The following is a 15,348-nucleotide window of genomic DNA, read 5'->3' as shown; positions in this document are numbered from 1 at the left end:
TCCTGTTATGATACATAGCTTTACATAGATTTGATGCATGGGTGGTATAATCAAGGACTTGGATCCCCAGTGTGCCCACTAAGGCCCTTCCACCCCCACATAATTGAGGGTTCTCCCCCATCTTTTTGGTGTATTTGCTTTTGGGGGTGAGGGCTGTTTTTGGGGAAGGGTTTTGCTTTCTTTTTTTTCTCTGGGTTTTGGTGTGTGTTGGAGTTTTGCCTCTTTTGGAGGGGGCAGATTCTTCTGTGAAATGGGTATGTGTTTGTTTTTGTTTATTAAATTTCTGCCTCACTCTTCTTCCCAAAGGAGCCCATGTTGCAATGACCTCAGCTGTTGCTTAGATTTCCAGATGTGCCTGTGGGCCCAAAAAGGACCCCTGGTCAACAGCAATGGATGTTGCTTGGGCTGAAGCCATTTATGGATCTGTTTATCAAAAGCAGCACATTGAATTTTTCTGATGCATTAAACAGATGATGAAAAATTTTAAGCTCTGAGTATTTGTGTTTTCTCTCTGCCTTGGTGGAAATCAAGTCCTTGTAAGCACTCCTGTTCTGTAGAGAAACAGCTGACAGTTGCAAACACTGTAAATACAAAGTCTTTGAAGGATGTGTGTGGGGGGTATGCATGCAAGTGAGATTGTGGTCTATGAAGTAGGAGTAGAGCATGTACTCTTTGACAGATGTAAGCAAATCTGGGCAGAAATCAAGAAGTGAGTAGGACTTATAGAATAAAGCCTACTATTTACATTAAAGATCAAACTGACATAAATGCTTGCTGTTTTCCTGCTCTTGAGTCATTCTGTTTCTTTATTTGTGTGTTCAGCTCACTCCAGCAAACTTATTCTTAGGGATCAAAGTATGCAAAGTTCTGCTGATACTGGAAAGAAAATAGCTACGTATCCCGATCTTTCATTTAGACCAAACAATACGGTTAGTTACCACTGGGTTTTACCTTATTGTGTAATATGCAGCATTTATTTTAAACAAGCCTGCTTCCCGTTTTCTTTGGTTTTTTTAAAATATTATGAATTCAAAGTGGAAATTTGCATGTAAATGTGAGAGCTGTTCACCTTTTATTCTTCATTAGGAAGTATAAAGGAGATCTAAAAAGCTCGAACCTACATACTTTTTTGCATGCATTTTCTTCTAGAACTTTGACATACTTGATGTTTTTCAAAAGGTTTTTGGTGATAAAATATTAAAGGGAATTTAACTCTACTTAATATGCACATGAATTCCAGCACCAGTTGCACAGTGTATCTCCCTCGTTGGAGGAGTTAAAATTTTGATTTAATTGTCCTGGTCCAAGGGAAAAACCATCTGGAAAACAAGGCATTGTATTGTATAGTTTCACATAGTTTAAGAAGATAATATTATAGCCTCTTATACATTATAACATTAGAAAAGGCACAAACAATTTTCCTTTAGTAAATAAGCATGAAGACATCTTGACTTGCATTACTTTCCCTCTGAGAGCCTCTTATTCAGTGGCTCAGTGATGAGAAATAGCCAAATCTGAGCACCAAAAAGATCAGCTGGTCTACATGGTGCATGATTTATCTACTGTTCTGGGAAGCAATACAAGTCTGAATTGAGAGTGTGGTGATTTGTGATGTTGATGAGAGAATGAATGAGTGGAATGTGAGAGAAAGAGTGAGTGGAATGTGAGTGGTTGAATGAATGAGAGAGCGAGAGACACTGTACTGAGCAATGATGAACCTGATGTGTACTGACAGTTAAATATATGGAGGTTTCTACACTTGACCTGAGCTCAGAATGAAATGTGTTACAATTTCAAGCACTTAGGCTTCTGGAATTTTTAATCATAGTATTTCATATGTATTCTTGCCGTAGGTAACACTTCCTACAACATTGTCGCCTGCTTCATTAAGTCCACAGACTTGTACACAACAGGTAGCCTGTGGCTATTTCTCTGCATCTACTCTTTCTGCTGCCAGCTTCATAACCAGTTGCAATCCTGACAGAAGTTATGCTAGTACAGGTAAATATTCTTACAACCTAAAAACATAATGGGCTAGGGTTTTTTCTTTTTCTGGACTAGTTTTTCTGTATATTTTACATGGCTGTGTCTAACAGGGAAGTGTGCCATGCTATATTTTAAACTAGCTACATAGCTGTTTGCACTGTGGATGGAAGCATTTATTTCCTTGATTTGCATGGATTCTTCATAATGCTGGGCATGACTTGTGTGTCTTGCAGAGCCATGTTCAAGCAGGGAACAGCATAGAAATTTCAGCTCTCCTTTGAAAGAGAAGACAAATACTGCTTGGGACTCTTCAGTTTCTGTACTGTGCAAACAGGACGATCCTTCAGAAGCTCCCAGTTCCCATCTGTTTGGAGAAATGCTGTACTTTAATGGAAATAAAATTCAACAGATCATAGACAAATATACAAGAGATTTCAGTTGGTCATCTTTAAGCAACATCTCTTCCCATGGTAATGTTACTGAAAGTTTAAAAACAGCAAAATTCAGTAGTATTCAGGGGGAATAATTTTGTATCTGTTAAACTAAATTTTGTTTCTTGTTTTGTGTATTTTCCAAGCAATGCATTCTTTGTTTTAGGACTGAAGGACAATGGTATCAATCTGATTCTTCCCTGGCAGGAAAGAGTGTGTGTGGCTGGCTGGCTGGCTGGCTAATGACATAACGCTATCCCATAGGTTGATAGCATAAGAAATAGAAGAGGTAGAACAGTGGTTCCCAACCTGGGGGCCTTGAAGTAATCCAGAGGGGGCTGCAAATAGTAAAGAAGTGAATTATTTATTAATTTATTTTAAAGAAGTCTTCACTCCCTGGACACTGTCTGCTTCCCACTGCTGCTGCAGACAATACCTCCCCCTTGCTCCAAACAAGAGGGGAGGACTTTTGCTGAAGCGCCAGAGCATCTTTGAGACGCACCGAGGATGGGCATCTGTCTATAAAATACATGGCAGATGCCAAAGGAGGCTGAAGGTGGAGATACCAGGAAGAAGAGGGGATTACTATTGCCGACTCCCGTCTCCTTGCACTGCCGCTGCTGACGACACCCTTACTCAGAACAAGAGGAGAGGGCTTTTTGTGAAGCAAACAGAAGCAAGTCTGCTTTTCCCCGTCCTTCCTTGCAGGCAGCCTGCCTCCCTGGGGGGAAGGGATCACAAAAAATTTTGAGCTTATAGATGGGGTCCCATACTCATAAAGGCTGGGTACCACCGAGATAGTACATCTGAATTGTGAATTGCTGTTCTCTGAATTTCCCTGAAGAAGGACCAGTAAGGTCTGAAATACATTGGATCAATAAACCTCTTTTTTTCTGTACCCCGTTGTTTTTTGCTCCTGTTCCTAGTTCGTTTTTGGGTTTCCCATTTTTGTTGAAGTTTGTAGAGTTGGTCAATTCTTTGTTAGCTATATTGTAAATGCATATTATATAGGACCATTTCAGTCTGACTTCAGTCCTGGCTTTGGCACAGAAAACACGCTTGGTCACCCTGATTGATGACTCATGTTGGGAGAATCTGGGTGGATGTTCACCCTGTTGGTTCTCCTTGATATTTCTGTGGCTTTTGATATCATCAACAATGATGTCCTCCTGGAGCAACCCTGTTGGCTGGGAACTGGGGCAGAGTGATGATTCTCCTGCCTGCAAAGCAGTTGCCAGAGAGTACCATTGGGACTTCTGCTCAGTGTCCCTCACCCATCCAGCATTTGTGTTGTAAGATATTGCTGGGTTCCATCTTGCCATCCATGTTCTTTAACATCTATATGAAGCTGCTCTGAGAGGTTGTCCGGGGATTTGGGGCTTGGTGTCACCAATATGCGGATGGCCCCCAGCTTATCTGGAGCTCAGGTGAGGTTGTGCAGGTGCTGGACCGTTGTCTGGAGGCAGTAATGGGAACTGAGTCTGAATCTGACAAGACAGAGTTACTATCGGAAGGCGGTTTTCATGTCAAGGAACTGGACTGTCTGTCAGGGCTGTGGAGTCAGAGTCATGGAGTCGGAAGCAATTTTGGGTGGAGTCGGAGTCAGTAGAAATGTACCAAATCTGGCTTCAAAATAAAATTAATAGTTTAATATTACTATTAATTTATTAATAGTAATATTAAATATACATTTGCCATTTATGAAGGAGTCGGAGTTAGACATTAGAAAATAGAGGAGTCGGAGTCAAAGGTTTGACATACCGACTCCACAGTGCTGCTGTCTGTTGTGGATGCAGCTGCATTTCCCCCTGAAAGAGTTGCATATTTTAAAGGTTCGGCTGGATCCAGTGTTGTCATTTCAGGGCGAGGTGGCTTCAGTGATGAGAAGCGTCTACTTCCAGCTCTGATTGGTTTGCCAGATACAGCTATTTCTTGACCAAGATAGCTTGGCCAACGTAATCCATGCTCTGGTAACCTCACTGTTGGACTATTGCAGTGCACTCTATATAGGGTTTACCCTTGAAGATTGTCTGGAAGATGCAGCCTGTGCCCCCAGGCTTGTGAACAGTGTAACAAGGTGGAATCATTACTTAAAACCACTCCACTAGATGCCTGTATGATTCCAGGCCCAATTCAAGGTCTTGGCATTGATGTATAAAACCTTGAACAATTTGGGAGCCAAATACTTGAAGAAGCAACTCTTCCACTATGTGCTGGCTTGAGCCTTACATCAGTGAGGGAAAGTCCTGCTTGTAGTCCTGTCAATGACTATAGCTTGTTCTGCTGCAGTATGGGGTAGGGCCTTCTTTGTGGTAGCACCCCACCTGTGGAACTCTTACCCTGGAGGTGTGGTGGTGGTGGTTGTTTCTGAATATTTTGTAAGCCGCCTTGGAGTCCTACGGGATTAAAGGTGGTTTAAAAGTGTTACAAATAAGTAATACATATTTTTAAAATACTGTGTGTATTGGTGCAGCTCTTTAAAGCCCAATCTTTACTGTTGTGACTCTGCTGAATTGAATGAGGCTTGTCCTGGAAGACCATCTTTGAAGGTGGGAAAGCACTGAGAGAGTGTTTGTTTATTTTTAAATGTACATGCTCTATCATTGTCAGTGTGTTGATGTGTAGTATATAATGCATACTGTTTTGGCTCTAATCAAAATTCCTGTTAAACTTTTTCAGATCCACTAGTCGAACTTGACACTACTGATATTGAGAGACATTTTCCAAATTTCCACCGTGAGCTTTTTCAGCCTTTGGAACCAAGTCCCGACTCTGATACCTTCTCAGCCCTTTCTCAATGTAAAATATCTCACAACAGCAAGGAACTAAGCAAGGTATTAACAACAACAAAAAGACTATATGTCTTCTATACAGCAAAGGTTATGACAATTTAGATTATGTTCCGGTATTCATAGCATTGAAATTGTTTGTGGTTTGGCAAAGATAGTGCTGAGGCTGTGAGCCTTGTGTCTAATCCAGCAAGAGGCATCCCTGCCCAGAATGGGATATCTTCCTTCTTGTGAGTCTGCTCTGTCCCTAGCACAGAAGCCTGCTGCAGGAGAGTCTGCACGTTTAGCATTTGGAGGGTGTATGCCATGCTCCTCTACTGTGCAAGAGGGTCTATTGGGAGGGCGGAGGCTAGTCAGTCAAGGTTGCAGTTTAGCCTGGGATCATGACAGTGTAGAAAAAGAAAAGCACAAAATACGACAGTAAAACAACTGCAAGCCTGACACTCCTTTTCAGGATCTTTTGACATTGAAACCTGAATGCACTCCAGAATGTGGCATCCCAAGGCTTTACAAAGACAGCAACTAAAAAAAATCAAAAGTAAATGTTGTCATATCAAAACGATTCTAGGATGCAGTAACCTTGGTTTAGAGGAAAGGGGGGGAGAGATGTTTGAAGTGGGAAGATTCCATCAGAAGGAAAATGGATACTGGCTCAAGCCAATTGCTTTAGAAAGAATGGGTGGGGGTCAGAGAGAGAAGGTAGATTGAGTGGCAGGTTTGAGAAATTTGGTGGGCATTTTTAGGTAAGAATCAGAAAGAGCAGGTGGGAAGCTTTGGGGCCGTGGCTGAGAACAGAAGTTCCATTTTGCAATGAGAGAAGGAGAATGGGATCTTGGAATGAGACGGCAAGGAAGAAGAGCATAGCAAGAGGAAGAAAGAGAGTCGGTCTCCCCAAGGCACAGGGACCTGAGGGGCTTGAGAGCACAAGAAAGAAGAAGATAGGAGGATTTGGTCAGCTGATGGGCTAGCCAGAAAGGAAGGGGGCACACGGTTGGTATTGGTCCTAGTGTGGTATCCAGTGCACCTCATTACCTTGGCCTTCGACAACTATGATGTGTGTTTTCAGAACCCACCCTATTCCTGTGACGGTATTTGTTATAACTGTTTGTAATACTGATTTTTAAATAGTTGTAACCCACTCTGAGCCCTGGTGGTGAAGGGTGGGTAATAAATTTAATAATAATAATCCTGCTTAGTAGATCCAGTGAAATTAATGGCCATGACTAACTTTGGTTCATTAATTTCAGTGGGTGTATTCTGAGTGAAACGTCGTTGAATACAACCCCTTATTTTTGCAAAATGGCTGTTTGATGTGTTGGGAGTTGAGGGTTCCTCTTCAGAGACACAGAAGGGGAGAAGAGGTGGGGGAGTCCACAGGACAGTTCCTGTGCAGAGGAATGAGGTCTCTTTTTTATGCTTATGTTAGGGTTAAAATAAAATAGACAGAATAGCTGTCCTCCTGGCAGTAATAGGGTGTTTTTAAGTGGTGTCAGCCAATGAGTTTGTTCTAAATGTGAGAAATGGCTTCTAAAAATGCATTTTCTTTCTGCTTTCCAGGTGGTGGTAGGGGAGCAGGGGAGATTAACATATTTTGGGGGGTTTTCTAGTGGGAGCTTCAGGCCATTGAAACTTCTTTATGAGTGGTGGTAAGGAGGGGGAAGAAGAAAGGAGTTGTTTTAGGTGATCATAGCTTGGCTTGACAGTTCTAGAAGGAGTCTAATGCTTTAGGTTTACAAGTGATGAGAGACTGGCAAAGATTTACAATTAAGTAGATGGCAACCAATGGGCTTAGCAGGAAGTATTGCAACTCAGCTTGCTTGAACATGCCCTGCCTGAGTTACTGTAGTGGAAGCCTCCAGGCCAAAGTAGAACTTCCCTTCTCGGGTGCAGGCTACCATAGCAAAAGCTGGATTCTAGGGGTACATCATAACAGGAGGGACAGGCAGGGACAAGTCTAGGCGATATCTTTCTTAACTGATGGAGATCATTAGTGACAGGCATGATTACATCTTAAGTAGAGGAGTGAGGAGATCTGCACGTGGCCTTCTCCTGTAATCTTAGATCTAGGGCTACCTGGTGCATGAATTACTTTCACATTCCTGCATAGCCTTGTACGATTCCATACTGGATTGAAATTAAAGTAACTGATTTGCTGGTCATTTAACAAATATTACCCTAAAATCAATAAGAATATCTCTGTTCTTACAATATTCATAGCGTACTTTGACTTCACCCCCCCCCCATTTTTCTGGTCCTAGAGTTTGAATTTATCAAAGAATCATGAATTAACGGCTTCCAGCTTAGAAGAAAGAAGCAACAGCCTTTCTATTCTCAGTACGGGAAAATTAAGTGATATTTTGCCAATGCAACAGACTGGTGAGGAGGTAAAGGAGCAGATTCAAGGTATTTGTTTGGCACACTTGGACTTTATAAGGCAAAAGCCTGCTCCTTCACTAACACCATTCCTCGCACCTGTTTTAAAGGGCTCTTTAAATAGCAACCAGTCTATTTCTGTTAATCTTTTAAGTATGTGTTCCAAGGGTTCTGTTTGGTTTGAAATATTTTGACTTTGGTGAAGCAATTGATTTTCTCAGTAAATCTGATGGTAAACATTTCTTAGCATGCTAGAGTAAACCTTTGATAAATAAGTTGTTAGCTACATGGACTCTTTCACTGATGTTTATAATGTTTGCATCTGACATTCAGAGACAATCTTGCTACCTGACTTGACTAATCAGCTTCCATGTAGTAATTTCATTATTAAAGAGCGTTATTAGGGAAGTGCTATAACTCTGTGGTAGAGCGCACACAGTGTATGCAGAAGGCCAGTTGCTGGTATCTTCAGTCAAAGGTCTAAGGTAGCAGGTGAAATGAAAGAAGTCTGCCTGAGAACCTGGAAAGCTACTACGAGTCAAGAGTAGACAGTACTTGGCTAGACAGGTAGACTAATGGTCTGACTTGGGATAAGGCAACTTCCTATGTTACCGGGTCTATCTAGTGCAATATTGTTGGCACTAACAAGCAACAGCTCTTCAGGCTTCCAGACAGGAGTCTTTCCCAGCTCTACCTGGAAACACCAGCATTTAACCTGTGATCTGTTATATGTAAAGCATGTGCTCTACTACCGAGCTATAAGTAGTGTTCTGTTTTTCTAATAAAGAAAGAAAAAAAATATTACCCTCCCCCACCTTGAAATTCAGCACTGCTTTGGTCCAGGTTAGACATTTCTGACACTTCTTGTTTTTTTTCAACCAGGTGCTGAAGAATTATTTGAACACCTGCCTCTGGAATATACCTTAAGCGATCTTCAACAGAGTGCTGATAAATCTGAAACCTCCAGCACAGGGTCTGAACAAAACTTTGAAATAAAAAAATCTACTGGGAGGAATATCTGTGTTGCACCTGAAAGCATACAGTGTGAGGAGCTGGAAGGCGGTGAGGAGAACACCAACTTTTATTCTTCCATTGAAAGCTTTCGTAGTCCAAGTCTGAGTCCAGCAGAAGATCGAGGCTCATTTTACCAGCTAATTCCAGATAATGATACAGTGAAAAGTTCTCTTGGGACGACAGAGACAGCGAAAGAGGATGTGTCATCAAAAGGAGAGAACCAGTCCTTTGTTGAATTGCCCACTGCATCAACTGACAGGAACTGTGAGACATTAGCAGAAAATTTGAATTGGGATGTGGAAATTGATCTCAATCAGTGTACTTTGCAAACTGTGAAAGATCAGTATTCTCTAAGAACAGAGATGCTGCTCCTGAGTTTGCCTCAAGAAATGAACTCCAAGATCTCAATCAGTCCTGTGCAAAATTCTGTACAACAAAACTGTGCGCCAGATGTGTTCCAACAACCAAATTTGAATGCTGCACAAGCTGAAATTTCAGGTTCCTGTCTGTCAAGCAAAATACCAATCTGGGTGAGTGAACTAAAACAATAAGTTGCATGTCAGGAAGTTATGGATCAAGTGGGTGCTTACTCTGAAGCTGTCTAAATCGTGCCTTTCTCAATGTGTTGATGAAAGCAAGGCACTGAATTAAATCACAGATGACCAACCCAAGACATGTGGCTTACCTGTGAACCTTCTAAAATATCATTGCTTTCTAAGATTTCATTTGGGTTTTTAAATTTTAAAAAGGATTTAAATTGGTACTGAGTATATTGTGTTTTATATTCATTTTTTGTTCTTGACTTTTTATGCTGGTTTATTTTTTAGCTGTACTGTATTTTGCATTTTAATATTGTATTGGCAGGTGGTGTTGATTTCTTATTGGCGATTAAAAGCTGCCTTGTGGAGGAAGTTCCTCAAAGCAGTGTATGCATTTTTTGAATAAATAAAAGCTGAGTGATTGTCAGAGTATCATGCCCAGTTTTGGGGGTTGCTAAAACTTGTTAGTGTAAATGTTTCCAGTGCCTTTAGTTTTTTCTTAAATGTAAGCATTATAAGAGAAGTACATGCTATTGTCTTTACATTTTTACAAGTGTTCCCATAAAACTGTCTACATAATATACCTTTTAAATCACATTGTGCATGATTTCATTCCCTCCCCCTCCAATAAATCAATTCAAATACTTGTGCTGTATTGGGACAAAAAAATTAACATGAAGTACTTGTTTATTTTTGTTTATTTTATGTATTCATTATTTGATTTATATCCCACCCTTCCTCCCAGCAGGAGCCTAGGGTAGCAACAGAAGCACTAAAACACTTTAAAACATCATAAAAACAGACCTTAAAATACATTAAACAAAACAACATTAAAAACATTTTTTAAAAAACATATTTTAAAAGGGTTAAAAACATTATTAAAAAAGCATATTAACAAGCAATTCTAACACAGATGTAGACTTGTTAAAGCTTAATTTACCTATATACAAGTAAAATAAACAAGATCACAGTCTAGGACATCAGAAAATGTTCTGGTGCAAACTACCGTGTTATGCAACCGATTAGAGTAATTTGAACTTAAAACATTTTCAGAAAATTCTCCAGTTCAATTTTTTTTTAAAAATCAATATCTGACCAGTGCTAAAGCTGTTCATTTTTATTAACATATATACTTTCATCTGTGGTGATAGATCCTGATGCTTTTCTGGGTCTGAGGGTCTGCAGCTATGCCAAAGGTCAGGAAAGGATCATTATTGTTGTATACTAGAATAATGTTTAGGCTAGTTTAGGTTGTTTTTTTTAAAGCACATGCTATTTCAGTTTAAAAATCTATTAATTCCATCTACAATAGGGTAGAGTTTGTTCAGTAACACTGTTAGGTAACACATGAACTTTTTATTAAAAATCTTCAATACATTTGTGGGGGTTGTGTGTGTACTCAATTTAAAGAGTGTTTATGTTAGAATTTAGTGCTTAGAACGAATTGCATCAAGAAATACTGGATGTCAACAGTTGCTATGAGGCCTTCTCCCTCTTGCTAACTCTGTGTTAAAAATGTTCTGAGCTTCCAACTGTGCTCAATTTTGAGAGACAAACATTGATAAAAATACTGGTTAGTTGGTTTACGTAGATATTGCATCCTGTAATTTTATTTTCTAGGAAACTCATACAGGGCAAGGCATTATGGAAGAACCTGAATTGACGCTGATAAGCTCCAATGATGTCAGTACTGCAGAATCAGACTTGGAATTCTTTAGCCAAGCCAAAAGCAGAAATGGGAAAACTGAAAACCTATCATATGTTGATCATTCTGAGGTTAAAACATATCCTGAGGTAAACATTGTGACCCCCCCAAGACCCTTTTTGTGTCGATGAATTTTTTTTACTATTGAAAAAAGTGTTAAATGGTGAAGCTGTTAAATCACAGCATGGTAACAAGATCATAGCTGAACTTTAAAAAATTGAGTGGAAATTAGTGCTGTGCTACTAACAACTCTTCTATGACAACATTGGAGGTAATGTGGCTTACTGAGGCAGAACTTTGTGTCTCGCTCCCCCCCACCAGAGAAAAGATATATGATGGGCAGAGGGAGTGTGCCTGAGAAGCCTTTAGCCTATTAAAGTGATTCCCAAACTCCCCCCCTCCCCCTGTGGACCACTTGAAAATTGCTGAAGGTCTTGGTGGACCGCTTAATGTTTTTTTTTGCCTCTTATAGCAATTAAATTTCACTGTGCTAAATGCTGCATGATTATTAATTGTTATTTTTATTGCTGCTTTTATTTCTTATATATTGTAATTTATTGTATTGCAATTTGAATTCAAATTGTAACACAATAAAATGCAATAGAAGCAGCAATAAAAATAATTAAAATCAATATGCCTGTTTAATGCAGTGGATGTGTGTCTCTCGTCTTCAACCAGAAATTCACAGACATGCAGCAGGCCACGTGAATGAAACTCATGGATCACTGGTGGTCTACGGACCACAGTTTGGGAACCCCTGGCCTACTAGGTTTCAAGAGGATACAGGGTGTGCAACTTGTACAGCAACTTTTTTTGAGCATATTCCACTTCCTGCTCCGCCCATCTGTGGCAAGTGTGCAGAGATCCTTTCACATGGTTGTGTGTTTGCGGCCAGCTGCTAAGGTGTAAGAAGCTGGGAGCTGGGCCACAAATCCCAACACTGGCATTCTCTAGGGAAACTTCATTAAAGTAAAACAGCTCTTCCCAAATCAGCAGCAGATTTCCCAAATGAGGTTGGAATGATAAAGGAGAGAAATAGTCATCCTACTATTCCAGTATTTGGGGGGGGGGCATTCATACCTTGTATACTTTTGCTGTTTTGGGGAGGTTAGAGTCCATTTGCTTTGGGAGCCTTTTCTTTGCAACCTCACATACACACACTTTGCAACCTTACATACACACATTGTACAGTGTCTGGCAGACACAAGACATGGTTGTTTCTGGCAACCCCCAGTTACGGGACTGAATGTTTTCTACAGGCAAACTACTGGAAGGTAGTGTCAGCTGAAGTTGCTTGTGCCGCTTCAATTCTGTGGCTGTTCTGTGCATGCTTAGAGTGAGTCTGTGATATAAAGCAGTACATTGCACCACTGATATTCTAGGTGATATCTCAAGTGCAGTGATTTCCAATTTAAAAGTAATTTCTACTTCCATTTTTTCCAAATTCTGCATATGTACTAATGCTGGAACACCTCCTTTCGTGGCTTCTTTTTAATGAAGTGACATTAGAGTCTGCAAGCATCACATTATGTATTATATAGCCAATTATTTTTTTTAACAGAACAGAGGATTTTTACCTTTAAATTCAGAAGTAGATGACTCCATTTCCACTCAGGCTGACAATCCATCAACAGTTCAAAGCACCCAAGAGGATTATGGTCAAAAACCCAAACAAGCAGGTAGGTATGCAATAGATTCAGCAAAAGTACAAGAGCTAAAGTTGAGACGTTTTGTCAATTTAAATAATGCTAAACTCAGAAAAAAATGGAGACCTTACTCCTAATTTATCCATCTTTTCATGAGAGCATTGCATTAGGTCACACACAGGCCAGAAAAGCACAGAACAGTCCTTTATTCATTGTCTTCTAAAAAGCCTTTATTAGTCATGTCTGCTTCAGATTTTTTTTTTGTATGGACATGCATATACATGCACCAGTAAAATGTTGCCTTTGCTGCATTCTGAATAAACTGGTTTTACTCCTGTTCTACAAAAATACATGTTTTTAGCTTCTTTGGTTGCATTTTCTTCTATTCTGTAGAAACTGGCTAATGAAATATGCATAATCTCCCATTCATTATTGTATGTGCCTGAAGGGCATGCCTTATGATCGACAAAGGATCTCGTAAGATTACAGCTTAATTAGTTTCTTCTAATTATTATGCCTATGTTTATTGCAGATCTGTGAAAGTAAAGCTGTTGTGGATATTTACTAAAAACTATATATGGTAAATAAAACAAGGTTTCTCAAACCATGTTGTCACAAATAGTTTTTACCACTTATAAATCAGACTTTTCCTCCATCACAGCCGTGTTGCCAGAGTTCACATCTGTTGCTGTGAGCTTGCAAGAATCATTTTTGAAACTGAAGAAAGACTTCATTGAGAGATCCTCTAAAAGACTAGAGAAGCTCAAAAGTAGAGAGCGAAGTTCTGAAAAGCCTCTGGTTAAGACAACTGAACAGAAACAAATATATCTTCATAAACCAAAAGAGAACTTGCCACCTCCTGGTAATTTTATTCACAAACAAATATGGAAGGGGGAGAGGAATACTCAACGAGTAGAATAAGCTGATGTTTTCTTGTCACAGTTATTGGTATTAAGGAACCTTTTTTCTTTGAAATACTAAATTACTTTGAGATGTTTTATAAAGCATGTTGCTCACCCTGAATACTTTTGGAACAGTGTGTCAGTTGCTGGGAATCCCAAGTGGGGAGTGCTGTTGCACTCAGATCCTTCTTTTGGACTTCCCATAGGCATCTGGTTGGCCACTGTGAGAAAAGGATGCTGGACTCGGATGGAACATTGGCATGATCCAGCAGGACACTTCCTATGATCTTATGTTTGGTGTAGGTTAAAATCCAAACATTACTGTAGTTGCTACTTTTCTCAGGTTTCATGCAAGTATTCAGGTATAGTTGCTAGTTGATGCAGGGTCTAATGTGTAAATAATAAGTAGTAGTAGAATCTCTTGTGTGTGAATTCTGTATCTTGTTCCTACCCAGTTTACGAAAAATACATTTGTCCTGGGAAGAATATGCTTATTGAACCTGGCCTCATGAGCTTAATTATAATTAATGCATTTTGGTTAAATTTAAGGTTCAACTGTTGCTCATTTGAAGAAAGTGGAAGACTTAAAAGTGTGCTCTGCAGAAGACAGGAAGACAGTAGAAATACAAATGCACCAACGCACTTCAAGGTAATGCGTGACTTATGTTTGGCAGAAATTTTACGAATTCAGTTGATCAAACTGCTTAATTTTTATCTAAAAAGAGTCTTCCTTTTGCTCTCCATCCCCAAAAAAGTGGGAGTGCATTGCAACAACATCCAAGTTGGTCCAAAGACTCTTGTACTTCGCAACATAGCCCCTTTCCTGAAAATACAAGGTGCAGCATCAGTTACAGATCGCTTAAAAAAAGAAATCCTAGTCTCTCACTTTGTTCTATTTATAGAATGATTGCACAGGATTGAATGTGTGAATACAAAACATGTAGTACTCTGTAATAACAATCCTCTTTGCCCCCAGCATTTAGAGTTGGGCAGCATATTCTCACAATTAATAGCCATTTATTGGTTCCGTAGATAATTATGAGTATGTCCAATTTTTAAAAAAGAAATGTATATTTGTACATTTTGTGGTAGAAAAAGGTTGTGGTGTGATTAGCACTTGTTTTCGCTTTTAACCGGCTATCAATTAGTTTGATTGCATTCTCCTGAGATTTCTTCCCTTTTTCCACCTGTTCATAATTCCACAAGACTATGGATTGTATTCAGTGCTGCACCAGCAGAACTTCCATTTCCTCTCCTCCCCAACCCCCAAACAAAATCTGCTCCAAAGGGTTCCTCAACCTTCCAAAGCTGATTTTGAGGGTGTATGGGGGATGGGTGGCTGGAGGGGACAGGAGAGGAAGAGGAAGTTCCATTGCTCACACAGGAAGTCCCTGTACCAGCAGAGCTGCAGCGTTGGATATGGCCCTGTGTGTTCTCAATGCCCTTCCCCCACCCCCCATGTACTAGAGAGGAAATGTGTTCCCTTTTCTAACCCAAAAAAGGCTCAACTATTTTAACCTATTACATGCAGGTTATTGCATGTTGTTTTCCTTGTGTATTGTACAACTTCAGTAAATGCATCTTTTTTTTAAAAAAAACTATTTTAACCTTCCTTCATAGGGAAGATGATTGAACCACTGAAGTATTGAAAATGTATTGTAAACGTGTCTGTCATTGTTATTCAGTGGTATTGTATTACATTGTATTTACAATCCTTTTCTTGATTCCCAACACTGAACCATCCTTTTTCATTGCCATGGTACCAACTGAGACCACTTGGCCAGAGTGCTTTCCACTGTGATTCTGAGTACTTGCCAGCAATTTTAAACATTTGAAAGAACACCAACCCCCTTAAAACATGCCTCGCTATTCTACATTAAATCTTACCCACTACTGTATTGCTTAGTCGTCCAGTGGAGAGTCTTTTGGACAGTTCACTGCTGATATAAATACCTTTTTATCT

The 15,348-nt window shown here is 39.8% G+C and overlaps 1 protein-coding gene and 2 non-coding genes across 6 annotated transcripts in view; all 3 read left to right on the top strand.

Moving 5' to 3' along the window:
* The window catches only part of CEP295 (centrosomal protein 295), a 48,505-nt gene that overhangs the window by 31,403 nt on the left and 1,754 nt on the right, over positions 1-15,348 (top strand). For 3 of the 4 annotated variants that reach the window (XM_061628839.1, XM_061628840.1, XM_061628842.1), the window contains 10 exons: positions 823-929; positions 1,854-2,001; positions 2,220-2,456; positions 5,097-5,251; positions 7,465-7,609; positions 8,462-9,123; positions 10,753-10,926; positions 12,399-12,516; positions 13,145-13,345; positions 13,935-14,034. In XM_061628839.1, coding sequence (XP_061484823.1) covers positions 823-929; positions 1,854-2,001; positions 2,220-2,456; positions 5,097-5,251; positions 7,465-7,609; positions 8,462-9,123; positions 10,753-10,926; positions 12,399-12,516; positions 13,145-13,345; positions 13,935-14,034 — 2,047 coding nt within the window. The remainder of the gene's footprint in view (positions 1-822; positions 930-1,853; positions 2,002-2,219; positions 2,457-5,096; positions 5,252-7,464; positions 7,610-8,461; positions 9,124-10,752; positions 10,927-12,398; positions 12,517-13,144; positions 13,346-13,934; positions 14,035-15,348) is intronic. The other variant, XM_061628841.1, reaches the window with a different exon arrangement.
* Positions 1,490-1,573, top strand: LOC133386400 (small nucleolar RNA U2-19). Its single transcript, XR_009763142.1, has one exon. It is a non-coding gene; the product is annotated as a small nucleolar RNA U2-19 (small nucleolar RNA).
* On the top strand, positions 1,705-1,773 carry LOC133386399 (small nucleolar RNA U2-30). Its single transcript, XR_009763141.1, has one exon. It is a non-coding gene; the product is annotated as a small nucleolar RNA U2-30 (small nucleolar RNA).

The sequence above is a fragment of the Rhineura floridana genome, chromosome 5 (genome assembly GCF_030035675.1).
Source record: "Rhineura floridana isolate rRhiFlo1 chromosome 5, rRhiFlo1.hap2, whole genome shotgun sequence".
Classification (NCBI taxonomy): domain Eukaryota; kingdom Metazoa; phylum Chordata; class Lepidosauria; order Squamata; family Rhineuridae; genus Rhineura; species Rhineura floridana.
The sequence above is the reverse complement of the archived record's forward strand: the minus strand, read 5'-3'. Positions and strand labels throughout refer to the sequence as shown.